Raw genomic sequence first — 26904 nt, forward strand, 5'->3', positions numbered from 1 at the left:
CTCCTTGGGAGGGGGCGGAACTGCCCGGCCCAGGGGAAGTCCTCCGTGGTGTGAGGGAAGGGCCGTCTCGTTATCCGCGCTGCCGCCGCTCTGCGCGGGCAGCGGAAGCGGGCGGCGGCAGTCGCCATGGAGGCGGCGGCGGTGGCGGCGGTCCCGGTGCGGCTGTGGGTGAAGACGGAGCCGTTCCTGGTGGGGGTCCTGCCCGTCCCGCCGCCCGCCCGCCTCGGTCCCCACTACCTGCGGAAGATGGCGGCCTACGCCCGGGCGCGGGCGGCCGAGGGCTGCTTCCCGCGGCTGTCGTGGCCCCGCTGGCGGCACATCGCCTGCGGGAAGCTGCAGCTGGGCCGCGGCCTGGCCTGGCTCTACTTCGAGCTCTTCCACAGCCTCCTCCGGCGGGACCCCCCGCGCCGCCTCGAGTGGGCCGAGGCCGAGGCGGCCTGCGCCAACGCCGACGAGCTGGAGCGGGAGCGGAGCAAGGCAGGAGCCCCATCCCGAGCCGGGCCGGCGTGAGAAGAGCCCAGCCCATCCTAACGCCTCTTTTTTTTTTTTTCCCTCCCCTCTTGGCTAGCTGTCGGTAGACACTCTGCAGTTCCTGCTGTTCCTATACGTCCAGCAGGTGAACAAGGTTTCTCTGCGAAGGTCTCTGATCGGGGAGGAGTGGCCCAGCCCCAGGACCAAGTCTCCTAGCCTGACTGGAAAATCTGCCTGTGAGAATAAGGTATTTGTGCCTGTAGGAGTCTCCTTGCGCGGTCGTGTGGGGAAACTGCAAAGGCCTGCCTTGAGGTGGGTTGAAAGGCGGCTGGTTTGTTCCTGGGAGGCTGTAACCCTGCCTGTGGTAAAGTCTATGCTAGAGTCAAATCGGAGATGCGTCGCTCAGTAGTAAAGGAAATGAAGTTGGTGTATCCTCTGCAGCTTTACCAGCAAAAGTTGTTCACAGGAATTTCCTGGAGTCTGAGACCAACTGTGAGAGTTCTCTCAGAGACTTGGCCGTTCTCCTTTTGAGAAGCAACTGCCTCTCTGCATTTTCTGTTAGTCAAATGGGAAACTTTTCTTATGTTGGAGGCTGCTTCCCTGTGATCCACTGAAGACTATTAGGATCCCAGGATGATCCCTAGCATTAGGTCATATTTCAGAAACAGGAGTTGGTTGCTCAGCTGTAGATCAACCATGTGGAAATGCTAACGTTTCCTTTTGAAGTACTGTTGAAGTATTTTGAGAGAAGTGAGTTGGATGTATTGGGTGCAGCTTGTGGGCAGCTCTGTATTTGAGAGTGAATTACAGATTGGCAACATCATTATAAAGGCCAGCTGCAAACCTCAGTGGATTTGTGTCATGACTGTGATGCTGTGAGCTGTATGAGCTAGTGAAATGTAGCTTGGGACAAGCTGAAATAATTAGAAATAGGAACTGAGTGACTTTATACTAAAAGACTGAACGAATGAAAAAAGAAACGAGAGGAACTGACAGAGGGCTGTGAGTTGGGTGGCCATGGAGCATCCAGTGTTATTTAAAAGCTGATGTTTTCTTTTAGCTGTAGCCATTACATAAAACGCTGGACAGGACAGAGATGCATCTTGGCTGCCATGGCACCCCTCCCAGAGGTTTTGGTCCCGATGGGACTGGGGCTGTCTCCACTGCTGTTAGTTTTCTCTGGGCGATCGGGTGAGATTTCCCCAGCTTCAGCGATGCCTGATGTGAACCATGCCCCCTTTTGAAATGGTTCAGCGAGGCTTGTTCAGTGTGACATGGTCCCTGTCCCAGTGCAGGGATCTTCAACTGCTGGACAAGACACTCGCAGGTGCTTGTTAAGCCCTTTTGGCTACAGGCCTCGCAGATGGTGAGGGCAATGTGTAATCACAGCCGTGTGTTGCTTGTTCTGCAGTTCGCAGACCAGCAAAGCTTGTCTTTATTAAGGTCTGCCATAACTTGTCTTCTGCTTTTTTTTTGGTCTGGAGCCCTTTAGAATTTGAGCTAATGATTCTTTCAGAGTTGGTTTGGTTTATTGGTCTGCTGGCTGTGAAGAAATGACCCTCTGCTTTTTTCCCTGCAGCGCCTTGGAAGGCGGCACTGAATCATATCTGAAGGTCTGGAACAGATGCAGCTATTTTCCAATAAACCGGTTGCAAGACCTTGACTGTCAGTTATTGATTTGTTTCCTACCTTCAATTGCCAGCAGCAGCTGGCTGAATTTGTGTGGGAAGGATTGTAGGAGAGTCTGTTTCTGCTTTCTAGAATGAAATATTTGATACTTGGAGTTAGAATAAAATGTTTGGGTTTTTTTCTTTTCTTTTTGGGGGGAGGTTGCTTTCTGTGTTTTGGAAGAGCAGAGCAGCAGAAGCAGTGAACAGGACAGAGCACCAAGTTTGACTTGCTTTCCCTCTTTTAGAACGAGTGTAAGCAAGGATGTATTGTATAGTGTCAGTGGAGCTTGTCAGCTCTGTGAGAACTCACTGCCTTCTTGTGTGTTTTTCTGCCTGCCAAGAACTGGAATGATCAGGACCACCGTGCCTTTGTGCAGAGCCACCTCTCGGATATGCTGGAACTGCTGCTGGAGCCAGAGCAGCTCACTGCCTCCTCCCATTCCACCCACAGTAGCTTGGTGTCCTACGAAGCTGTCTGTGCCCTCAGCTTTCTTATTGAAGGGACTGTGAAAAAATCCAGGACAGTCCGTCCTCTGCATGAGCTTGCCCTCTGGCAGCCCTGTCATGGGCAGAACGGCTACTCAAAGGTCTCCAGAGCCTTCTCTTTCCCCAAGCTAGAGAGCTGGCTGCGGTTTTGCCTGACGACAAACCCTTTTGGAATGACTGCCTGCCTCAAGTCTGGGAAGAAACTCGCATGGGCACAGCAAGGTAGCTACAGGCCTTGGCTTTTATTTTTGGAAGGAACTTTCCAGTCTCAGCACCTCTTGCTGACCAGGGATCTGGCAGTGGCATGGGGGTTTGCCTCCTTTTCCTCCTGTTCTCAGTGGAGATGGGGAAAGTGACAGCTTAGAGGTGAATCTGGGGGACTAGAGGGTGCTGTGTGACATCTGTGTGTATTTTTCCAGTCCTTGGATCACTTCTGTGAGCAAACATTAATGACTTTATTGTCAAAGGCCCCTCTGAATGAGATCAGTATTACTACCCTCATTATTCAAGTACAGCTGGGCACAGAGAACAGATAATGTGATGTGTTTGTGGCAAAGCTGAGAACTGGTCTAGGTTTCCTTGTCTTAAATTGCAGCCCCTCACTTGCAGGGACATAGCAGTGGAGCCAAGGCATCTTCCACGTTAGGAGAAAAAAATTCAGATTAATGTTTTGTTTCTCTGACTGCGCAATCCTAACACTGGCGGTACGTTAGCTAGGACAGTGGGGTTGCTCAAGGATTGTACTGTAGAGGGAGCATTTCACTGTCTTAAAATGTACAGTTCCTGCTTTTAACATAAAACTTGGCCTAAGGATCTTCCTGCCAAGCTAAGTCTTGTGTTCAGGAACAGACTTCTGGAAATGGAGATGCCTAGGGCTGTCTGTAGCTTGTGGGAGCCTTTGGCTGCCCCTTGAATAATTTTGAAGTGTTTTTGATCTTTCAATGTGCGTTGACTTCTAGAGCTTCTGACTGCGAGGTACTGCTGACCTGCCTAGTAGGCATCAGTAGATGGTATGGCTGGTGTGTGAAGTGATGCAGTTTGGTGGTACTGTCCTTGAAGTTTTGGGCTGATTATTTTCTTGAGGGATTGCTGAGTGATGTGGACAGTGAACCATCATATCTGTGTCTCTGTAGGAATCATGTATAGACTTCTTTGTGCTTTTTTTATTAATTTTAAATGCATTGGTGAACTTTATTTTGCAGTTGAAGGAACAACCAGGAGAGCAAAGATTGCGTGCAATACTCATGTGGTGCCTGAGGTGTTCCCCATGGTGATAATGAGCCAGGTGTACAAGCAGACACTGGCTAAGAGCTCGGACACCTTGGTGGGGGCTCATGTAAGAATTCATCGCTGCAATGAGTCCTTCATTTATCTTCTCTCTCCTCTCCGGTGAGTTTTTGTTCTCCTGGGATACAGCTAGATGCCTTTTCAGCAAGTTTGTTCAAGCGCTGAGCGCTTGTTAGATGGACTAAGCAGTGAAAAAGTTCTGGTTTTGCTCTTTCGTGCTCACTGTGTCCTTGTTCTCTTGTTCTTTTGCAGATCTGTAACCATTGAGAAGTGCCGGAATAGCACTTTTGTCCTTGGCCCTGTGCAGGCATCTGTTCACATCCACAGCTGTGACAATGTCAAGGTCATTGTGGTTTGCCATCGTTTGTCCCTTTCTTCCACTGCTGGCTGTACTTTTTACATTCTCACGCCTACCCAGCCTCTCATCCTCTCGGGGAACCAAGCAGTCAGCTTTGCCCCTTTCCACACCCATTATCCAATGCTTGAAGACCACATGGCTCAGGTGGGCTTGGCTACTCTGCCAAACTACTGGGACAGCCCCATGCTGGTGTGCAAGGAGAGTGGTGACACAAGTGTCTTCCACCTCCTGCCACCCTCGGACTTCTACACCTTTGTGATTCCTTTTGAGATGGAAGGAGACACCACAGAGACGCCAGGTGGGCTTCCCCGTGCGTACCAGACGGCGCTGAGTCAGCGAGAGCAGAAGGTACAGATCTGGCAGAAAACTGTGAAGGAAGCAGGTCTGACCAAGTGAGTGCTGCATCTGAACAGGAATGTGTGAGTTGTGTTGCAGCTCAGCTCAGGCATACAAACAGAAGATATATTTGATGTGGTTCAACAAAAATAATGCTTTAATAATGGGTTGATTTGCATGAGCCATGTCTTGCATGCCATTTCTAGAGCATTAGTAATTAGCAGTCTTGGGTTCCTGGTCTTTGGTATTATTATAGCGAGAAGAATAATGCTCACAATTGTAACTCTGAAGGAGGCGCTTTGTCACGATTGCATTTTGCTAGCTTGTGAGAGTCAGGGAAAAGCATGCCTAGATGCTATTGAGGGCTGAGGTGAGTGATCCACCCTGGCAGTAAGGGTTTACAACTTATCTCATGCTGGGTACTGTCTCTCTGCTGTCTCTGTTCTGCTTGCAGTGTCGCATGCTGCCGTGGGTGAGATCTGGGTGCATGCCCTGAACAACAGCTCGACTAATTATTGGCCTGCAGCTGATTGGTGGTCATTCTTAGCCCAACCTTTACATTGAGATTGAAGCTTTAAATTACTGTCCCATCTGTTATTGAGGTGAGCTCAGAATGTGCATGTGGACCTTTACAGTAGATCACCTCGTGGACAGTAGCTTTTAAAGTCCTCTTTATCAGATCGCATTGAATCCTCTGCCCAGCTTTTACTGTGCTAGCTAGGTCTGTCCTAGCCCATCTCATGTACTGAGGTGCTTCTGTTTGCTTTCTCAGCACCTGTTGTGGAGTTCTGAAAAAGTTCAGCTTGCTTCCTTTGTCAGCGTGCTTTCTTCTGCAGCCAGCCAGACAGGGCAAGGGTACATATCTCTGCTGGCTTCAGTTTAGCTGCTTTTATCTTTTTGTGAGCCATTTTGATGCAGCAGCCTGAAGGACCTGGCTTCTGTTGCAAATACAGAATAGGGATAGAAACCCAGATAGTCAATCGTAAAGACCTGAAGAGATGAGGACAAGTTTTGTTCCCTAAGCTGTACTTAAGCTGTATAGATTTTCTTTCTGTTCTGTACTCAGAACTTGTAACGGGTGTATAACTGGGTGCTGATAAGCAGTGATCTGGAGGGGTTTATCCTGTGGGGAGCACAGAATATGAAAACCTCCTCTTGGGTCAAACTATCAATACTTCCCATCATACCAGGCTGAGGAGTTTTAGTCCATTTGATTGTTCATTGTTTTGAAGGAGCTCCCTCCGCTTCCCTTGTTCCTTTCTGAAATGCAGGTGCCTCTGTACTGAGCATGGAGGAGCCTGCAGTTTGAAAGAACTCTAGACTAGGAGAGAAAAAAATTCTGGGGAAGCATTTTGCTACAGGTGGAGGGTGGTTGAGCAGTAGTGACCCAGTAGTGGTGACAGAGGTGTAAAAACCTTCAAAACTCTCAGCCCTGAGTCTTCAAGGGAAGCAGAGAGGAAAGTTACAACTTCAGCCCTTGTGCTAGGGTCATCCATTCTGTCTATCAGCCTCATCTAAGGTGCTTCCCCCTCCAGCCATTGTCCTCCCAGGGCTGCTGCTTCTCATCCCTGGGTTTTGTGAAGGTGTTTGGCCTGTCAAATCTTACTGTTAAAGAAATGTGAGGTAATACGGATGATGTGCTTAGATTTAACATCCTCTACAGCAGTCACAGGAGGCCAGAGCTCACTACTGCAGTGGCTTATTTCATAAAAGGGGAAAAACTGTGCCAAATTTAGAAGCTTGCTGAAAAGAAACTGGGCAGCTGACAGTGTAAAATGTTTCGGTCTTCTGCAGGCAGGGAAACAACTAGGAAGCTTAGAGCAAACAGGATATCAGACTTGTAGAAAGAAAAAAGCTGCCATGCTTGAACGGGGAGGTGAAAGAGAATGTTAGAAATAAGAAGACATCTTTCAAGAAGTTGAAGTTGTCTGAATGAGGAAAGTGGGGCAAAAAAAGAATGTAAATCCTGCCAGGCTGAAAGTAAAACCCCCGTAAGACAGGACCAATAAGACAGCTTGAGGAACAACTTGCAAAAGCATAAAATCCTGTTTATTCATTTTCTGAGCATATCAGACAAAGTCTTTCAGGGTCAGTAACAGATCAAGGTATATAAAAAGCACTTGGAGAAGATAAAACCATAAGGGAAGAAAGAAGTGACTGCCTTTGTGTTCACGTTCACTAGGGAGGAATTTAGGTTAGCTTCTGTCCTAGAACCCTGCTTTCTGGGGAATGTCTCAAATGAAAGCAATAGTACAAAGAAGAGCCTTTAACTTGAAAAAAGGGTCTGGGTGCACCGAGCCTCTCTGAAGCTGAGTGGCACAAAAATTAATAGGGTCAGTTTGCTGCTTTTCCCAGTACAGGATGGGATCAGCACATCAAATTAGGAATGGGTTCAAAGCAAAACCACATAAAATCTTCACAGGATATTGAAAGTGTTCATGTTTTATGTGGGTTCAGAAAGGAGTTGTGTAAGCTCACAGAAAAAAAAGTCCATCAGGAGCTACTCAACACCCATGCCACCTTTTGGCTTAAGAAATTCTGGAGCTGAGCTCATCACAGATGGCTGGGATGCTATTCTGGAGAAATACTGCCGTGAGCCTGTGCTGCTCTTGGACATCTGATCGGTGCCAGAGACAGAGAGCCTGAGCTAAGTGGTATACCCTGTTATTGCTGGTCTTACCAAAACCACCCACCCAGTTATTTAGCAGTAACGGGAATTATTTGAGTAGTGTTGTTTTAGATGCATTTTTTTTCCTGATCTCCATCCTCTCTCTTTCAGATGCTGTCAGAACAGAATTTTGTGTCTCTAGTGCTTGAACGCTGGTTACTAATCTTCTTTTTCTCCCTATTCAGATGGTTTTTAATCTGTGCTCTAAGACTAAAGCAGAGGCAGCATTGTAGAGCAGGGTTGCTGTGCTAGTGGGATGGGGAGGTTTGCATGACTTCTCTAGCTCCACCAAGTTCTTTCTTTGGGGTTCATTATAGTCATATTCACTTGGTAAAAACCTTTTCTTCCTGGTACAGACAATTCGGGAACCAAGCCCAGCCCTTAGCTGATATATATGGAGGCTCATTTTGGTAGTGAAGGTGAGGTTAGAAGTATAATACTATAAATAAGTGTGACCTTTACATACTTCCCTGCTGATCTTCTTTTCATTTCAGGGATCAGAGGAAACAGTTCCAGATACTGGTAGAAAACAAATTCTATGAATGGCTGGTTCAGACAGGGAACCGTCAGCAGCTGGATAGCCTTGTTCCTCCTGCAGTAGGTTCCAAGCAGGCAGCAGGATAGCATCATGTTCTTGTGCAGCCAAAGTAAAAGAAGGGTGAGTAGAGGGCCTGTTTCTCTTGCTTGTTCTCTATCTAAAAGAATTGTTCCATATTTGTGTGCACAGCCTAGGCAGAGGTAGAAGTAGGAGGCTGTTCAGTGGACATTCTCCTAAGAGCCGTGCATTTGGTTTTAGTTCTTATTTTGCAGTCAAAACCTCTTCTCAGTTTGAATATCTTCCCTGTATACTCAGCACCTCCCTTGTTCTCTGCAGGTGTTCTGTTTGATTTGTCGGGGACATCTGTGTGTGTCTGTAAAGGCAGATATGCATATTGTGCATAATCTGATGTAAAAACTTATTTGAGTAGCTGCTCTTTCAAAGAGGCTGCGTGCATTAATGTCTGTACTTACCTGTCTCACTTTTTGCTTAAGAGAGTCGAGTGAGACTTACTCATAAGTAAATAATTCTTACTCTGTAGTGTCTTTCTCCTCCCAAGCTGAAGTGATTTAGGAGCTGGAGGGAAGCGCTTATCGTGCTTTTCTGCCATTGTGTGTTTCAAACCATTAGAAAGTTGTGGGGAGTTTTTTTTCCTTTTCTTTAGTCTTTGAGTTGCTTTTTTTGCTAGTGTTGGGAGTAAAATTTGCTCCTCTTATTTTGTTACAGAGTTCTGGGAGCAGGCAGCAATACACTGAAAACAGTTCTCATTAAGACTTTGCGGCCATCCTGCCTGAACACACTTGATGTGGATCTGACACCCAGCCTCGGTGTGGATTGGACTGTCTGTCTGCTTTAGGATTTCTAATCACTGCCATTTTCCCAGGAATGTGCTTTAACTATTCCATTAGTAACTGAGAAAATGCATGTCTCTAGAGGATGATGAAGTATGCCTTGTTGCAGATCCTTTAGTGGGGAAGCTGTCATCATGGTTAGTGTCCATGGTGTGCAATTATCCAGCAAAAGAGCCCTTCCTGGTGCAGAGCTGGATGCAGGGCCCTGGGCATTGTGTGCATCTTTACAGTACAAGCCAGCTGCACTGTTTTATAAATGTGAAAAAGAAGTGTTTGATTTTTTTAATGAATTAAATTCAAGGGATTTTTTATATGAAGAAGGCACTTAAGCAATGTGATTTTTATGGAATTAACTTTCTTACTTGTTTGCATTGTTTGGACAAATGTCAATAAAACAGAGTTCTCAAATAAGCCTGGCACGTGTCCGAGGGAAAGTGTTTTACCTGTACAGTGGGTGTTAGAGGGACACAACATCTTTGCTGCTTAATGAAATGTGAACCGGTCAGCTGAGAGAAAAGTGCTAATTTGTTAGTAGCCATGGAGTTGAAGGTTTTGAAGGCTGCCCTAGCACAACATTTTGATACAAACACTGTTTCCTACCTTTAATATTTCTTGTAAAGAGTATCAGCTTGAATGAGTACCATTTTCATGTGCTAGTGGAACCTGTATTGGGGAGATGTGCTCATAGCTGAGCACCTAAATAAGCTAGGCAAAATAGGCAAAGGCATTGCATGGATGACCAATGCAGCAGCCTTGTCAAGAGCTATCCAACCTAAGAGTGAGAGGAAGGCAGGGGCATTTAGTGCTCTGGTGTACATAACTGTTGTGACACTAGGATTTTTCTGAAGGTCCCTCTTGCCTCCTGGGGAGGCAGGTGATGCAATGCAAGGTGAGTTTATTATATTTAACTGACTTTTAAAGGAGGGATGTGCAAAGTGACTGCAGTGGAGCTTTGAGGTGTCCTAGTGAACCTACTGGGTTGCCTTTCAATAGGACCTGGATTGTGGTTGAACTCTGATCTTCATAAGACAGCATTCGAATAAAAAAGAAAGTAAAATCTAAGTGGCCTCACAGCTTTCTAGCAGTAAGAGCTGTAAGCGACAGCACTAGGCAATTCAAGACACCTAGAATAGGAAGAGGACGAGATGCTGCTGAGCATGTCTATCTCAGGGTGTCATACCTGACTACATTTAGCAGAGCTGTGGCAGTGTACATGGGGTGGCACGCAGAGCTGCTGTTGCGAGACTGCTTGTCCTGACAGATTTGAAATAGGGTCTGTGTGTTTCAGGCGCTGCTGTGCCAAATTTGTTTCCCTTTGTTTCGCTAAGCCTTTGGGCTGGTGCAGTGAATAGCTGCAGAGGTGTTTTTTCATAATGCACTGGCGGGGGGGTGTGGGTGTACATAAGCCAGCAATCCTCACCCTCCCTGCTCAGTGGGCCAGAGTGTGGCTAAAAGAAAAACTCTTTTGCTCAAACCTCAGACAGTGGTGTAGGAGTTTTGAGTTGAATTTGTGATGCTAGCAGATATGGTCAGAAATTTGGGCATAGTTCTTTCCTATTTGATGTGTGAAATCACTCACTTTGGGGGTGTGTGGCCAGACATACTTCTTTTCCTCTATGTCAGGCACCATTTGGAGCAATATAGCTCAAGCTGAGGGTGTGGTATAAAAATACACAGTCCCTTTGCTGCACAGATATTTCCATTGTGAGCTTCTGAAGCAGAGCCTCTACACAGAGGCTGGTCTTTGCAAGTGTGTGGTGTCTGCCCTGAACACGTGTTGACGATTTCCTAGCTGCATCCTTTGCTGCATGGGAATGTTCTCTGATAAATATTGGGTCTCTTCCTTACAAATGGGGATGGGCCTTTTAGAGCTGACGAGGATGCCTTCTCATTTATCATGCTTGAAAGGGAGAGAGCAGCCAAATTGTCCCCCGTCCTCCAGGACTTGGCAGGGGGCTGCGTGTTTTGAGTGTGTTTGGCAGAGTTTTGGTGTTCTGACTCAGCAAATGGTAACAAAGGGAGGATGGCGAAGCCTTCCTTTATTCCATAATCCTGTTTGCTTTTCTGGAAATCGGCTATAGCCTCAGAATCACTGACTCAATTTTTGGATCCTATTCTCATGACAAAGCGGCTGTCTGGTTTAAAACAAGCCCATTATAAAAAGGGTGCCTCGGATCCAGGCTGTTTGTAACAGCTTCTGACGTTCCTCCAGCACTGGGGAGCTTGGCTGGAACGGAAAATGTCCAGAGCTGGAACCAAGGTAAGTTTATTTGCAGCCTATACATGATTGTGGCTAGGAGTACAGAATTTATCAGGGGTAAGTTGTGGAGAAACCTGGGTTTGTTTGTTCTGCTGACAGCCTCCCCCTCTGTCAGTTTGTTGGCAAGAGGAGATGCTTGAAATCCTTCCTCACATGGAGGGAAGCTGAAGCTGAGCCCTCCGTAGTCTTTTCCCAGATCTAGATGTGGCTCTGTGAGAGGATGGAGTGGAACACAGTGACTGGTGAGGGGATATTCTAAAATGCACCAGGACCTGATGCCTTGTAAATTGACGGCAGAGGCTGCTGTGCCAGCAGCGAATGTGACGAGCTGCATTTGCAGAACAGAGTCTCGTGGAAGGCTTCCTTGGGAGGACCCGAGTTCCAACACCAGCGGCAGCCGCCACATCCCCTTTCCATGGTGGAACAAAGGATGTGCTGCTGCAACAGAAAGATGCCTGAATGGTGACCACAGCACCGAAGGCAATAGCATTCCCTGAGGGATGTGAACCGGCCTTGTGATTTGGTGGAATTGGCAGAGATTAATTTAAACTGGAGAAGGAGATAGATCAGAAAGCTCAACTTCAGCTAGAGTGGTGTGCATCAGGTGGCTATCCAGCTCTAATGCTGTGTTCTTCAGTCTTGAAGTTAGCAGAGCTGAGCTGGTCTTGCAGACCTTGTTGCAGGGTTGGAACTGGGCAGGGATAAACAGCTGGGAAAGGAGGGCGACAACTTTGGGCTACTGGCCATTTTCTTCTGTGAAATCTTAAACAACTGTTAAGAGGCTGTGGACAGACATATCTTTCCATTGTGTGAGTTTTGCTCTTGGGTTACATTCCTTTTAATCGTGGAGACTGTAAGACCTAAGGGGGCAGAGGGCTCAGAAGCAGAGTGACTTTGTAGTCACTGGCCGATGCTATGGAAGATGTGGATTCAGTCTCTGCTTCCTCGCTCCTTTTGACTGTCATCTTAGCTCAAAGTGGTCTGACTATTTATGAACAGTCTTTAGAAACTGAGGATGGTGTGCTGCTTGCTTCTAACGTGGTGGCTGTCAGATTGCAGTGGTACAGTCTTTATGTACCTGTGCATAAAGAAGGTGCTGGGGAAATGTAACTGATTCATGCTCGAGTCTCTTGTCTGCTTGAAAAGACTTAAACATATACTGCCTTTACCCCTGCTGAAAGCCATGTCCCCTGTGAGTGTGCTACAGGGAATTCGTTGATTATGTGCTGCTGTGGTGTGGCAAAATGTCCAAGAGGAGTTAAGTAAGTGAAAGACTGTGAATCTCATCTTTTTTGAATGTCATGCTCTTGTCTAGCACATTCCAGGGAGAAGAAAAGGGCAAAGGAGAGAATTAAACACTGTTTCTCACAACCTAAGCAAGCAGTCTGCCCTAGAAGGGGGTCACTGCCCCCTACTTAGAAGGCAGCGGGCACTACTAGTTATTGTTTACAGTTATTGTTTACAAGCTTCCTTCTAACAGAGCTACTGTTGGGAAGAAATAGAATAACTGCTACAAGGCGGCCAAGGGAGTAAGAGTTTTACAGTCCCGTAAGGAAGATCTGCTATGGCAAATCTATTATCTGCCAGGTAAGCCCCAAAAAAGCAAAGTGTGGGCAGTGAGCAGTTAATGGGTTAGTGCTATAAGCAGAGCAACTTGATGGCTTTACTGAAGGAAGGTGATTTGCATTAGAGTAAGATGCGATGAATCTGGAATTGAAATCTGTAATTCACCTGTCATTATCCTGCAGGTGAAAAACATCAGTCTGGTCTGTTTGTGCCTGAATCATTGGAGGAAAGCTGAGAAGCACTGAGTGTGAAGGTCTGAAATGAGTTGAGGGTGTGTGCAAAGCGCTGTGATGGAGAAATGAGTGGGCAGGAGCCCTCCCCTTAAGTCTTCTTCTAAATGGTCTAAGAATAAAACAATGAACAACGCTTCTGGCTGGTCACTGTTCTGTGGAAATGGCCATACCCTTAACATGCTCTTGGATTTCTTTGGCTTTGTTGCTTTATTCCTAGGAACACCAGGTAGCTTTGCCAAATTGAAGTTCATCTGTGTTAGGCTTGGTGGGGAAGGAACATCAAATGAGCTTTCTTTTCTGTTACAAAATTAAAGGCCAACTTAACCAACTTCATGCATAGTTGCTGCGGTAGGGCATCGCAAGAGGAGCTGGTGCTGCTGGATGCCAGCCACAAAATCAAGGCAGCTCATGAGGAACCAGGACCAGAGGTGATGGAGACGTGTTCTTTTCCTACTGCCAGTCACCCTGCTGTGAAGCAGAAGGGATACCTCTGCCTGGGCAGGCCACTGCCTGCATGGAGGCCAGACCTGTGGTCTTACAGATGTTGGGCAGGGTTCATCATCGACCGTGCTGGATGCTTGCTGCGTGGATAGGAGTGGGACTGCAGATCGGAAGGGGCTGTAGAGCTTGGGGGGTGAGGTTGAAGAGGGTGAGAGCTCATCAGCTCTCCCAGTGGGGAGGGTAATGGCTGAGCCATGAAGAGATGCATCCCTGTGTACTGCCCTGTGGAGGGTATTACAGGGGTGCTGTGGCTTCCTTGACCACTGCTTTCAAGAAGAGGATTACTGGTGGTGAGTGACTGCCAAACCTCAGTGAGCAGGGCTTTCGGTATTGCCTCTGGGCTCATGCTGGCAGATTTTTCAGGTGATACCTCTAGGGACAAAAATCCAGAAGTAGGATCCATAAAACAACAGCAGGGTTGTGGCTGGCAAGGGCTGACCAGCATGGTTAACTACCCAATAGTAGCAGTGTGGGAAAACAGGAATTGGACATTTTAGTGCACACCTTTTTACAAACTTCAGTTACTTGCTGGAAAGATGGTAGTGACTCCCGACTCTCCATTGCACTGAAGATGGGAGGAGCTTGCTCAGGAGGGAGAAACGTGGGGACAGGTCGCTTTGTGTGTGCTGGCTGCTTCGTAATGGGAGATCAGTCTCTTGAAAGTAAGAGGAAAATGTGAGGGAAATAACATTATCCTAATAAAGGTCTACTAACAGGCCACAAGACCAAGCGCATAAATCCTCTGGCATGATTAGTCTGACTCCACAGGTACCTGGTCAGGCTGGTGGGACACGCTGACCAACCAGCTCTAGGAAAACTGCGGCAAACTTATTTTTTAACACAAAGTGAGTGGGAAAAAAAATGAGTGGGTTGTCCTAGATTTGAATCTATCTCCTGGGTTGAAACTGTAACAATGAACAATATTTTTAACAGTGGTGATGTTAGATGAATACCAGTAGCCAAAGTACCACAGGTGAAGTACAACCAGCTAGGAGCAAAAGGTGATCATGTATCTTAATACTCAAGCTATGGAAAAACTATGGGGAAAATGGATTATGGAGTACTGCATGTTAGATGTTTAACTCACTGTGGCCAGAAAAACTCTCTCCAGAGCATCTGGGGGAATTGGCTGAGGCAGTCATAGGTGCTACCAAATAACCCAGCAGCATGTATGGGGCTGATGCTGTACTGGAAGGCTGGAAAAGGTGAAACGCTGTCTTGAGTATGCACTGCACTGGATCAACTAACTGCACATCAGTTGATTCAATGCAAGGCTCTAAAAGACATTGGAGTAAGTAATCAAACTCCTGTTAAGGTTGAAGATGGACTGGTGGTCGGGTGCAGCTGAAAAGGATCTGCTGAGATGGATTCACGTCAAACTAATGTAATTTTTGGCATGGTTTGACACCACATCATAAGCAAGCAAGGGATATAGTCAAAATAGACATGATGGTTTGGGAACCCTTACTGCAAAGAGCAGCTTTTGATGAATAATTGTCATCTGGAAGGATCTAAAAATGGGGCTGTACAGAAGACTGGTCTGGGTCTAGGGCTTGGCCATATTTCCATGAAGGGCTTTTTGAACAAAGCATGTGTCACTGCTCTAGGGCTGGCTGGGTTGGTGATACCTCAGGCAAGAGGAATGGGATTTGCTCACCAGCTCTTGAGATCATTTTGAAAAAGTTTGTGATCCAGTAGGGAAAAAGTGTCCCTTAGCAAAGTGCTTTGCAGTCAGCTGCCTGGCTGTAGAGCAGCTCTTGGGAAAGAAATGTGGTGGTAGATCGGAAATTTGTCAGCCATATAGCAAACTTGCAGCAACCAAAATGGAAGAAGCCAACTGCAAATGCAGAAAACAGAAAACGCCAACTTTGGATGTCTGAAGAACTGTGCTATCCATCACATACGTGGAGCGCTCCTTTAGTTTTTCTTGGCACTGGTAAAGCTCGCGTGATGTCCAGCTTTTGGTGTTGATTTTTGAGAAAGCAGGCTGTGGACTCCTAGAGTGGGAAGAAGGAGAACAATTGCAGTGCTAGAAGACGTGACCCAGGAGGAAAGAGACCTCACCACCCCCTTATCAGTATAGGTCTAACTGCAAACACTAGGTAAGCCAATATAAATGAAATGCTGCTTAGTACAGTCCATTATGGCTTCCTTGGCCATAATCTAGTAACTACTGATCTGGAGAAGGTGGGAGGGAAACGTATTAATAGTGTTTTGCTGCTAAGAGGACAGGGACTTCACCAAGGGAGCTTTGGGTTGGATTGGGACAGAACTAGGTGCTGGGAAGGGCAAGACGTTGGTGGCAGCTGGAGGCATTGGAGCCAGACTGGTGAATCGGCTGCCAGGGTTAGTTGGGATGCAGTTGATTCTGCTCAATGGTTAGGCTTGATTACTTTCTGATATCTTGAGGACTCTGTTTTCAGATACTTCACGCCATGATGCAACTAGAATATGGATGCAGGCATGTGCTGGGGGATGGGAACTTCCTTGCTTTCCTTCCTCTGCTTGTGTTTCAGGTCACCTTCTATGAAGACAAGAATTTCCTAGGCCGTTGCTATGAGTGCGACAGCGACTGCCCCGATTTTCACACCTACCTGAGCCGCTGCAACTCCATTCGGGTGGATGGAGGCACCTGGGTGGCCTATGAGAGGCCCAACTTTTCCGGGAACATGTATGTTCTGACGCATGGGGAGTATCCTGACTACCACCACTGGATGGGCCTCAACGACCGCCTCGGCTCCTGCAAAGCCGTCCAGATAGTAAGTGTGACCTCTTCTCAAGAGATATTTTAATTTACACACCTATCATTAAAAGGTTTCAATATGCTTGTGGGTGGCCCCCATCTTCCTGGGGACCCATGGCAGCTCGCTTGGAGAGGATGGCTATAGGCAGTTTGCTCCCACAGTCCTGCTTCAGGAATGGCAAGGTGTTTGGTGAGTGGAGAAGATAAATCTCTTCCACTCAACTGCAACTGGAAAAAGCAGATCCCTTGAGTGCTTTGTAGGTGAGTTCAATAGGAACAACAGTGGAGTTTTATCTGCATGTTCCTCTAGGGACTTCAGCGTCCAGGCAGGTCGCTCTGAGGCTTGCCTCTTGCCTTCTCCCCTGGTGTGCTGCCAGCTGATCCAAACCTGATGGCAGGCCCAAGGCTTGTAACAGTGGGATGTAGATTTTGCAGGAGCACTCAGAATGAGGGGCAGTTTGCCTGTCTAGCAAGCCAGGGCTCCTTTCTGATACAGAGAACGGAATCTCAGTGTCACCAAGCCCTTCTGGGCATGGGGACAGCAGCCACAGGTGCAGACCTGGAGTGACCAGGAGTGGGAGGGATGCCTGAAGCCCTCCTTGGGCATGCCTGGAGCAGCCCGGTGTCTTCTGGTATTAGCAGAGCACAGAGCAACACGTGTCTCCCCACTGCAGCGCAGGGCTGTGCTCATCCCCTCCTAACTGATGATGGGAAGGTGCTTCTGCAGCCTCTGGCAGCACCTGTCCTTCCACCAGAAGGAGACGGGATAAATGTAGGTTGACAGTGAGCAGCGTTTACACCCTGTGGAAACACTGGTGGGGGAGAAACGAACAGAGAGAACGATTCCTTTGGGAAGCCTTTGGGGAGAAGCACCCTTTAAAACTGGCAGGCATGGGAGCATGGATGGAGTGTGGATTGGGATTGAGACACTGAGTGCTGCTGCTGTGTTTTTGCCAGCAGTGGGGCAGACATTGGTGGGGATCTGTGCATCACTGACTTGAGTAGCACAGCCATGGATTCCCATTGCATGGAACAGGTCTCACAGCTGAGAAGGGGTTTTGCTTTTATGTCTGGAGGTCTAACACCACTTTGAGCCTGTTCTGGGTTTAAGCTAGATCTAAATCCCTTTGCATAGGACGGGGAGAGTTTCCAGCCCGTTCAGAGCACTGATCTGGCATAAGGGTTGGAGCCAAAACCCGTGGGACATGTAACAGCAACACAGCTTCCTCCATCAGGATGAAATGTGGCGGCCTTATCCTGCATGTCCGCCTGGTGCCTGGCTTCTCCTCCTGTGCTTGAGGAGGTTGCACGGTGACCCGCTGTTCGCAGGTGTTAGGTCAGAGTGCCCTAGAGAAGCCGCAGCGGCAGTGCACGCATCTGAGAGACCCCGCAGAGCTCGGCAGGGGCTGGCAATGAGAGCGGGCTTGGGCGGATGGGGGAGGCGGGGGAAGACGGTGTCCAGGCAGCTGCAGATTAAAACTGCCGCAGTGCCTTCAGGCAACACAGTACTTCAAATCACAGTGGAAAATACCTGCGCTTCGTTCTCCTGTAATACAACCCAGCTGGGGTCACCAGCTCATTAAACTCCTTGTTGCCTGGAGGAGCGGGGAGTGGAGGGGGTCTGTCTTTTCTGATGCTCATGTGGAGTGGCTGAAGGGTTCAAGCCAGCAGCGGGATGGGCAGGCTGCCTGGGATAGAGAGCCCAGCACTTGCTGATGTGGCCTCATCCCTCCCTGCACCCTTCCTGCCTGCAAAACTGGGGCTGCAGTGAGGGCTTCAGCTGAAAGTGCTCTGCTCCAGCTCGGTGCTTTTATGCCCTCTTTGCACATGATGCTTGGTCAAGATTTACCCCAGCTGCCTCCCCCGCTGCACTTTTGGGGGCTGATGTGAGCTGTTTAGCCCTGTCCTGGTGTGCTGGGAGGGGTGCGGTTTACACCCGATCTGAGTCTGACCGTGCCTCAGCGCTGCTCCCATCCACTGGTGACTGTCAGAGCTGGGAACGTGTCAGTGCCTCCCTCCAGTGCTCTGCCATTTTCTCTCCCCTTTTTCTAGCCAAGTGGAGGCCGGGGCCACATCCAAGTATTTGAGAAGGGAGATTTTGGTGGGCAGATGTTTGAAGCCACCGAAGACTGCCCTTCCGTCATGGAGGAGTGGCACATGCGCGAGGTCCATGCCTGCAGAGTGCTGGAGGGTGTCTGGGTTTTCTACGAGCATCCCAACTACCGGGGCAGGCAGTACCTGCTGCCCAAGGGGGAGTACCGCAAACCCGTGGAGTGGGGAGCAGCGAGCCCTGCTGTTCAGTCCTTCCGCAGCATCGCCGAGTGAGGCAGCCCATTGACTGGGTTGCCAGAGGCTGTCAATAAAGCAACTGAGTCGCTCATCTCAGCCTGTCCTGCTTATTCCTGGGGTCTGTGCGTGAATTATCCTGCCCTGGGGGAGCTGGTGTGGAGCTGAGCCTTTTCTAAGCCAGCCCTGACTGTCTCCATCTCCTCTGTCATCTCCTTTCTCTGGGTTGGCACCCTCCCCTCCATCCCACTGCTCCTCTCCAGGGAAAAGCCATCCTGAAGCTGGAGCTTGCGCGCCAGCGTTTGGTCCTACTGCTCCATTGGACTGGCCACCTGTCCCTGGGACTCCAGGTTTGGTGCTGGCTGTGGGCAGCTCAGTATGTCATGACCCTGGGGAGTCCCTGCTTGCTCTGTTGCTGCTCCGTGGTGGCTTAGGAGAAGGGGCTGCTGGTGGCTGGGGAGAAGGGATGAGGTTTGCATCCACACCACGTGCAGTGAGACCCCTCCAGGGAGCCTGAGCAGGCAGCAGATGTCCTGTTGCTGGAGGAGCATGTCCCTCTTGTGATGCACGGGGCAATGGGACCGGGGCGGAAAGTGGAGATGAGAGGCAGGGATCCCAGAGTGGGCAGGAGGGAAAACCAGCTGCTATCTCCATGGGGGGTACCGGGCACCCTGGCAGCCCAGTGTGTCAGGTACAGGATGCCCCTTGTAGGTGTGAGGCAAGGGGTCCGGCTGCTTAAAATGGGGCTAAGCACTGCGTCAAGCTGGGCAGCTGGAAGGGGAAGAAGAGGCTGGATGTGGACAGAGATGGTGAGTGCCTCTGAAAGCTGCCCTGGAGTGGGAGGCTGCTGCTGAATGATCTTGAAGGGTAGGAAGAGGTCCCTGGGCACCTGAGGTGTGCAGGGAGCAGAGGGGGCCATCGGGCTCCCAGTCAACCCAGTTTGCCGCCAGCTGGAGCACCCCATTTTGCCCAGTGCTGCTAGATGTCAGGCTGGGTCCACGCTGCTGCTGCATGCCCATGTGCAGCCTCCCGCACACGAATAACTGATGTCTGCTGCACAGGGCACTCTCCCCCCAGGCACCCCAGGGACCCGCAGCCTGTTTGCATATCAAGCCAAGGGGCCTTGGGATAATGACGCTGGATGTAGATGCAGAGCCCTTCTAGCCATGCTCTGCAGTCTCTTCCTGGTTGATGTATGAGGTTATTACGGAGCAGGGAGGCAGGTTAAGTGATGCTTGTCAAGCCGTGGTGTTGCAACCCCCCTGGGAATGCAGCTGCCGGTGGGGACTGGGAAGGAGGTGCCGTGAGGGGCAGCTCCAGCCCCACGGGCTTCCCCCAGCACAAAGGTGGGCTGAAGAGAGTCTTCTCCTCCTGCTGTGACCCTGCAGTTCACCCCCCAACCTTAGCCCCTTGCCCTGTTTCAGCTCTTTGCTGCAAAGGGTGATGCATCTTCTTGACCAACTTCTGTCCTGCCTTGCCTTTCCTCTCTGTCACCTCTCCATCACAGGTCAGCAGGATGGAGGACGCAGACAATTTGGTGTTACGGTTGGGTCTTGCTGAATTTTTCCCGAAAATATTTCTTCAGGACCAACCAGCCCTGCCTGCATCCATCTCCAGCTCCCCTTTTTTCTCCCTGTCTCCTGGCAAAGCTCTCCAAGCACCTCTAAGGGCTGCCGGCTCCTGCCTGTGCAAGGCACCAGCTCAAGCATGGCCTGGCTGCTGTTTTTTGCAGAGAGCCTGTTGCCCATCCCCATTTCGGAAGGAAAATCTCCTGCAGGTAGGCTTTCTCTGGCCAGTACATTTCCAACCATCTCCCACCTTTATTTTGGGGAGTGTCTGCCTGGGCAGTGTGCTTCCCCATCCTATGTCCCCTGTGGTGGGATTTGTCCCACCCTGCAGTGGGTGCTGGAGCTGCAGCAGGCAGGTTTGGGGTGCTACAGTCCCATGGCTGCTGGCACATATCCACCACAGTGCATCGGAGGAACCAGACCTGGTTCTGGTTTGCCCTTACAGTAATATTTCCTCCCCACGTCCTTCCCTTACATCGCTTGATCTACCCACCGCGAAAACGCAATTATCCCAACTCTTTTTCCCCCTCCTCCTTCGGCTGGCTCTTGCCCTCCAGTGAATTTTGCATTGTGCCCTGAATGTTGGCAACTAACGTGAATAACAATAAAATATGCTAGTTGGGTGGGAGTTTTTTTATTATTTTTTATTTTATTATGATTCTAGATTACTTTTTCCATCGGGGGCTCCCTTGTCACAGCTGCACGCCGAGCAGAGTGCATATGGATATGAGAGGCAGCGAGAGCGAGCGGGGAGCGCAGGCAATCCAAACCCAGCCTGCTGATGCCGTTTTTTGCTTGACAGCTAATTTCCATTTTTCAGTATCAGGGGGTCTGCTCTGGTAATTGGCATGCAGATTGTGTCTGATGGGCCTGTTAGACACGAGAAAAGACTCTGCTAGTTAGAATAAGCCAACCCCAGGCTGATGGATGGGGTGTAAGGAGGTCATTGCGAGAGAATATACAGATGCCCGCCTGCATGCACACACCTACGAAATTTCACATTTTGTGCCCTCCCCCCACTCCTACTTTCTTTATCCAGCAAACTCTAATCTATCATATTTCATTGAGACAAATCCTGCTCCATTTCTCTCTCCTTCCTTTTTCCCTTTAAGGGAAATGTGGTGGAACCTACTCCTGGATTTAATAAGAAGATGGTGCAGCATAGCAGGAATTAAAGCGGTGCCATGCTTCATTAGCAGCTGGGGATCACATGGAGCTGGCCCAGATGTTAATTACACTTTGGGAATTAATTGGTATAAGGCATTCCTCTCCATCATCTGTAATCTGACGGCTGTGCGAGGACTTCTGGAAGCGGAGACTGCCAGGCAGGCATCTGTTTCCCCTCCTCAGCCTGTCCAGCGCTGGCCGTGACTGAGGGGCACTGGCTGGCTTTGAAATCTTGAAGCCACCTTCATTTCCATCCCCTTGGTGCCTAAAGACCTGCTGCTGTTTCCTCTCTTTTCCTCCCTGTACCACTCTTCTCCAAACTTTTTCTCCAGCTGCTGGGGAGAAGCAGGTCCAGGCGGGACTGGGGAATGGTGGGAAGTGGCACTGCTTTGAAGGGGGAAAGGCTGTCCCCCTTGAAGCTGGCCATACCCAGGGGACCCTAGGACATCCTCTATGAGGGCTGGTGGGATGGTAGTTTCCCTTTCTCCTGCTCCCCCACCCATCCTTGCTGGCCCATCCCTTCCCTCCAGCTCTGGGTGCAGACCCACAACGTTCCCCGCACCGCATGGGAGAGCCTCAATCTGCCCCTGCAGCACCTCTCTGCCACTGAAATCTCCCCAGTTCTTGAAGGAAAATGGTCTCCAGTTTCTTCCCTCCCCTTTTGCACCTTGGATTCAGCCCGATGAAATGCAAAAGCTGCTAAAAAGCTGGTTGGGGGGGGCTTTTTGCCAGAGGACAGAAGTGATATGCTTGGAAATTAAGAATATTCCTCTGAATACTGCCAATTTGTTCCTTTTCTGAGCTGGCTGGTGGCGGCCCAGCGTGGGGCATGGTTATCTCTGTGATGGAGCATCACATCTTCAGGTTTCTGCCTGGGCTGGGAGAGATTGCTGCGCAGCCCCAGTGGGATGCTTGCGCTCAGCTTTGCCCCCCCCAGATTGCTCCCAGGCCCTAATGGTGCAAGCTTGCTTGCACCACAGCCACGGCAGAGGCTTGGCCGGAGCTCTCACTGTGATGGGTGTGACACAATCAACCCATGCTCCTGTGTTTGCCCTCCTCTTCCAGGCTTTCCAGCGCTGATGCTCCCAGATTGCAGCCAAAATCCTCCTTGCTGCTTGCTGTGCGCACGGCCTGAGCTTTCGTGCTGCCCACAGTGCTCCTCAGGGTTTTGTGGGTCTTCTCTTGGTGTTGCTGTTGCTCTTCAGTCTCGAGGTGTTAGCAACTTTGATGAACCTTTCTTCTGCCAGCAAAGGCCATTTAAGACGCCGTAAGTGTCCCTTCAGGGTGACTCTTCATTGACATTTAGTTCCCTTGGAGCTCTGCTGCTTTGGATCCTGCAATTCCCATTGTCTCCTTGCTGAAACCAAAGGCCCTGTAGGTTCAGCCACTGCCTTAGACCATGCCTGGGCAGTCTCTGAACGTCCTCACCAGCAATTACAGCACGTACTTCGGTTTTGCCAGTGCGGCCCTTCCCGATGTCCTGTTTTCCTCTGTTTTATGCATGGACCACCCTACGCATCCCCTGTTGATGTCGGCTGAAATGCAAAGGTTGCACAGAGCAAAGCATGTCAGGAGGTGATGCTCAAGACTAGCTCTGTCCAACCTGCTTTGAGCTTGTGGGTCAAGTCTGGCCCAGCTCTGGGCACGCAGAGTTTTGAGCTGTGCACAAGTAGGTGCAATAACAGAGCTGAGCTGCTTCTTATCTCGCACATGTCTGTGTACCCACATGCACATCCTGGAGACCCCCCCAGTGTCATGCACATCCTCTCAGCCAGATGTGCTGGCCGTGCGCGGGGTTGGCTGTGTCCACAAGTGGGTGTGCAGTGCTGTGGGTGAGAGTTGCCTCTCTGGGACATGCGAGTGGTGTGACGAGGGATCACTGCTGTGGGGAGGGGTTGACACCCAAACCTGTGGTTCTGCATCTCCCCTAAAATTGCAGAGGGACGACAGAGAGGAGAAGGCACTGCCCAGGGGATCAGCTTTCCCTTTGACAGTCCCCAGCAGAGGGCAATAGAAGCAAATGGAAGAGACAAGACCTTGCAAGTGATGTGCAAAGAGGAGCGGTTTTCAAGCCAGAGCAAGCTGCAAGCAGGGCGATGTGCAAAGAGGGGCGATGTGCAAAAGGGGGCAATGTGCAGACAGAGTGATGTGCAGTGTTTGAGGGGGGCTTGAGAAGGAGGTCAAAGCAAACCAGAGCAATTCAAGGACATTTTGGTAGAAGTCAAAGCGAAACAACACTTTCCTAAGTCCAAAATTAATTGCTTTGGGTTTAGATGGAGAAGGAAGAGGAGATATTTAACCCTTTTGTTTAAACTTTCTTTGATTTTAGATCAGTTTTTATGTGAAAAGCTCTGCCTTGACAGGCATGGCTGAGCACCTCCAGTGAATGGTACTGGAAGGAAAGGATCTGAGAGTTCTCAGCACTGATTATATCCCACCTGGTCAATTTGTGCCACTGAGCTGAGCTCCATTTCTGGGTCTCTTTCTGGATGCTCTTGGTCTCTTGGAGAGCAAATTCTACGATAGCCACGTGTGCCTGGAGACTGTGTGCTGGCCTCCGTCCTGGTCAGAGGGATGTGTTGGGCTGGGGCTGGTGCTGCTTGCAGGCTCCCTTCTGCCCTGCAAAGGGAAAACCGCAGCGGGCTGCAGGGGTCGGGGGGGAGCAGCAGGGAAGAGGTGGGCAGAGCATTCCTTCCACCTCCCTGCTGCTGGACCAGCTTGGGCAAGAGCCTCTGCCCCGTTGCATTACTGCTCCCTGCACGCTTCTGCCTGGCTTGGCAGGTATTTACATCCCGCTTACAGGTTTCCTACGTATGGTTTTTCAGCTTTTTTTTTTTTTTGTCCCAGACTACTTGGAATTACGCATGGGTGTTTTAGCAAGGAAATCTTTCCATGGCAGGAACATGATCCTATAGATGCCCTCCCAGCCAGGACAAGACATCTGCACAGACACTGCAGTATTCCCACCTGGGTGCAGAGCCAAGACCTGGTCTTTTTTTGGGAAAACCCACAATTTTTTGAAAACGAAGGGCAAAATCCATGTGGCAGGGAGCTGTGAGTGCTGGGGAGCAACACCCTGCCTGGATGCAGGGTGCCCAGCAGGGCTGGACACCCCAGCTAGCAGCTGGGAAGTTTATTTGGGCAGAGACCCACACCATGGTGCTGCTGTGGTGTGGGGCTGGGGGCAAAGCCTTGGGGAAAAGGATGGGTTTTGGGGAGTCTGGGGTAGGCCTTTTGATGAGATGATGCTGCTTGGAAAGGACACAACCAGATGCCAGCCCTAAAGGAGAACGAAGGGGGCTCCACCACCTTTGCTCCGTGGAGCCCCCTGATCTGCCTCATTAAACCGCTCCTTACCGAGACAAGCAAGGCACAATCTCCCCATCTTGGTGTTATCTCCCCATCTCCCTCCTCTCCTGCCATGCTTCCAGATGCTCCTTATCTCCCCTCACCTTCCCCAGAAACCCGGCGTGCTTCTCCCGCTCTCTCAGCTGGAGGCAGAGACGGCTGCCCATGCTGAGACTCTCTACCTGTGATCTCCCTGGCTCTTATCTGCCGCCGGGAGTTTTGATTCAGCCCCTGTCTCAAAGTCAAACGGATTTCTGGCAGGGTGAGCATGGTGAAGGTCGGCAGCAGGGAGGCAGGCTGGGACCATGCTCTCCCCCTTCGCCCCGCTTGAGCCAATTCTCCAGGTAGCGCCTATCCCCATTTATTCTCCAACATTATCAATTACATTTGGATTATTATTACTCATTCAAGCCAAAGTGAGTCGCAGACAGCTATTTCCTAATGGGGAAATGTTACAGGCAACTTATTAACGAACAATGCATCATTAAGGGGGGAGAGCTTCAAAGGCTCATAAATGCATTTCAAAGGACACAATGTGAGTGGAGCCTGCAATGGCATATCTGGGGGACATGGGCAAAATTTGTAACAAGGAATATACTGGGCCCAATGTAATTAACTAATTCTCGATCAAAGGGGTTTTAGAACTGAATGGTCAGGGAATTCAATTATGGGTTTCCTAATGAACCACTGTGTGCCAAGGCAGGGGGATGTTTTCTCCTGGAAAAGAAGGGCTGAGGATCAGGACTGGGATTTCCAGGGACGTTTGGGGAGAGAAGCACCAGAAAAGCTCATCCTGGGCGGATTTAGTGTGGGGGTACAGAGCGATGCAGCACAGAGGGAGGCACCGTCCAGATCCCCTGTGACAACTGTCTGTCCCAGAGATGGCCCACGTGGTGGGACATGTTCACCCTGAGTCTGATTTTTGGCAGACTGACAGCTCTTTTGAAGCCAAGGCTGGTGGAAGGGGTTGGGGGAGGCAGCTCCCCAGCCCCTAGGAGGGCAGGACTTCTGCCTTGGGGCTTGCACCAGCTGATCCCCTCCCTGGAAAACCTGGGCAAGGGAGATTTCCTCCTCTGCCGTCTGAATCTGGCCTCCGGTAAAAAGAACATCGTTCTCCATTTATGAAAGTAGCATCTTCTAGTCTTCCACTAGTTTCTCTTATTATAGGAAGTTGGTTTGCTCACTTTACAAAGGGAAATGTATTATGAATTTTCCCTTCATTCTCCTCCTTTTTTTCCCCCGTTTAACAACCGATTTGTGTGTTGCATGAAAGTTACACAGTTCTTTAGATGCATTTGCTATTTTATTTTCTTTCATTCAAAAATATGTCAGTAATCTTTTTGTTAACATGAAAGATAAAGGATTAGTAATGCAAGATGCAGTTTTCTTGTAACCTTCTTGAAAGCAGACTATAGTTTCTTATCTGGCTCTAACATTCATTTTCCTGAAATGAAAAAAAAAAAAAAAAAAAAAAGACTTCTTAAAATGAAATAAACTATATTCGATTCAGACGAGCAGTCCTAGCAAAGAAATTTATTGCAGCTGGCAGAATGGAGCAGCTGCACAGAAGTCCCTCTGTTGCAGCAGTGAGTACCTTTCCAAGAAAACAGCATCCACGCGCGTACACACGTGCATAGCCTGCGTGGAAAATGCTGCTGTGAAGAGAAAGCACCAGGCTCAGGTCTTGCATTGCTGCCACAACATATCCCAAGAGATACCTGTCCAGTTGACTCCAGCAGCTGTGATCCTTGCCTCAGGGACATCCAGGAGCAGGATCCTGATGGCATGGCCCAAGCTGGAGATGGGCCACCCGTTTCCTGGGCTTGATGCGCAACGCAGATGCGCAGCAGTGGGCTGCCTGCCCGCTGCCCGCTGTGTGCACCACCACATCCCTTCTGGGTTTGGTCCAGAAGTGCTTGTGAACTGGGGTGTCTTTTGGGGCTACAATGGCGTTGGGTGTCCTGCAAGCCCTGGAGACCACAGAGGCCAAGAAGGAGGAAATTGGTGGGGTTTTGTAAGCTGATGATCCCTTGAGAAAGGTTTCTGATGGAGCCATACATGTGAAGGAAGGTTTTCTCTGCCATGGGTCTGGCAGGTCACTGTAGTGGTCACAAGCACAGTCCCAAACCATCTGACAGGCAGTGGAGCATCGCAGGGTGTGACATGTGCAGGCAGTGCCCACCGCAGCCTCCTCCTGTTGACAATACGAGGCATGGTGCTCTAGCTAGTGTTTGCAAGAGGAGCTGTGGTATAAAGTCACTCTTTGGCCTCTTCTGGGCTGTCTCTGTCATCCCTGTTAGGCTCTAGCAATTTCTACCTCAGCATCTTCTGCTCATGGCTCATGAAAAAACAGGGTTTTGCAGCACTGCCAGCTCCTGATTGCTTATTTGAGTGTCGCTGGGTCTCTGGAAGGTCCCACCTTGCAATACTCCACTTGTCTAGGCTCTTGTTCCTCTCCTCCCTGCCAGCCGGGAACAGGAGCTCCTGCTTTGGGCTGTGCAAGCTGGTGATGGCAGGCGGGGAGGAAAGGATGCAGAAAAATGCCAGGGAGGGGAAAAGAAAGATGG

The 26904-nt window shown here is 49.6% G+C and overlaps 2 protein-coding genes across 5 annotated transcripts; both read left to right on the forward strand.

Annotated features, from left to right (window-relative positions):
• The first annotated feature begins 38 nt into the window (after positions 1-38).
• TBCCD1 (TBCC domain containing 1) lies at positions 39-9013 on the forward strand. 4 transcript variants are annotated; one of them, XR_007506327.1, is made up of 7 exons: positions 39-477; positions 569-718; positions 2483-2849; positions 3830-4016; positions 4167-4664; positions 5063-5210; positions 7771-7882. XR_007506327.1 is itself a non-coding variant. In XM_049802679.1 (7 exons), exons 1-6 carry the CDS (start codon positions 127-129, stop codon positions 7898-7900), a joined length of 1683 nt encoding a protein of 560 aa, XP_049658636.1. In that variant the 5' UTR covers positions 39-126; the 3' UTR covers positions 7901-7934; positions 8541-9013. The 4 variants fall into 4 exon arrangements, 2 of the variants coding, with proteins under 2 accessions (XP_049658636.1, XP_049658637.1); XR_007506328.1 differs by lacking the exon at positions 7771-7882 and adding an exon at positions 7633-7685; XM_049802679.1 differs by lacking the exon at positions 5063-5210 and adding an exon at positions 8541-9013 and having other exon boundaries at positions 7771-7934.
• A 214-nt stretch (positions 9014-9227) lies between these two features.
• Positions 9228-18293, forward strand: CRYGS (crystallin gamma S). Its single transcript, XM_049802696.1, has 2 exons — positions 9228-15984; positions 18021-18293. Exons 1-2 carry the CDS (start codon positions 15661-15663, stop codon positions 18291-18293), a joined length of 597 nt encoding a protein of 198 aa, XP_049658653.1. The 5' UTR covers positions 9228-15660.
• Positions 18294-26904: the final 8611 nt, after the last annotated feature.

Source organism: Accipiter gentilis, chromosome 6 (assembly GCF_929443795.1).
Source record: "Accipiter gentilis chromosome 6, bAccGen1.1, whole genome shotgun sequence".
Classification (NCBI taxonomy): Eukaryota; Metazoa; Chordata; class Aves; order Accipitriformes; family Accipitridae; genus Astur; species Astur gentilis.

Coding starts and splice junctions, on each gene's coding strand:
- TBCCD1 (XM_049802679.1), top strand. CDS start 127: ATGGAGGCGGCGGCGGTGGCGGCGGTCCCGGTGCGGCTGTGGGTGAAG. Junction 2,850..3,829: donor ACTCGCATGGGCACAGCAAG/GTAGCTACAGGC, acceptor TTTATTTTGCAG/TTGAAGGAACAACCAGGAGA. Junction 4,665..7,770: donor AAGGAAGCAGGTCTGACCAA/GTGAGTGCTGCA, acceptor TTTTCATTTCAG/GGATCAGAGGAAACAGTTCC.
- CRYGS (XM_049802696.1), top strand. CDS start 15,661: ATGATGCAACTAGAATATGGATGCAGGCATGTGCTGGGGGATGGGAAC. Junction 15,985..18,020: donor CCTGCAAAGCCGTCCAGATA/GTAAGTGTGACC, acceptor CCCTTTTTCTAG/CCAAGTGGAGGCCGGGGCCA.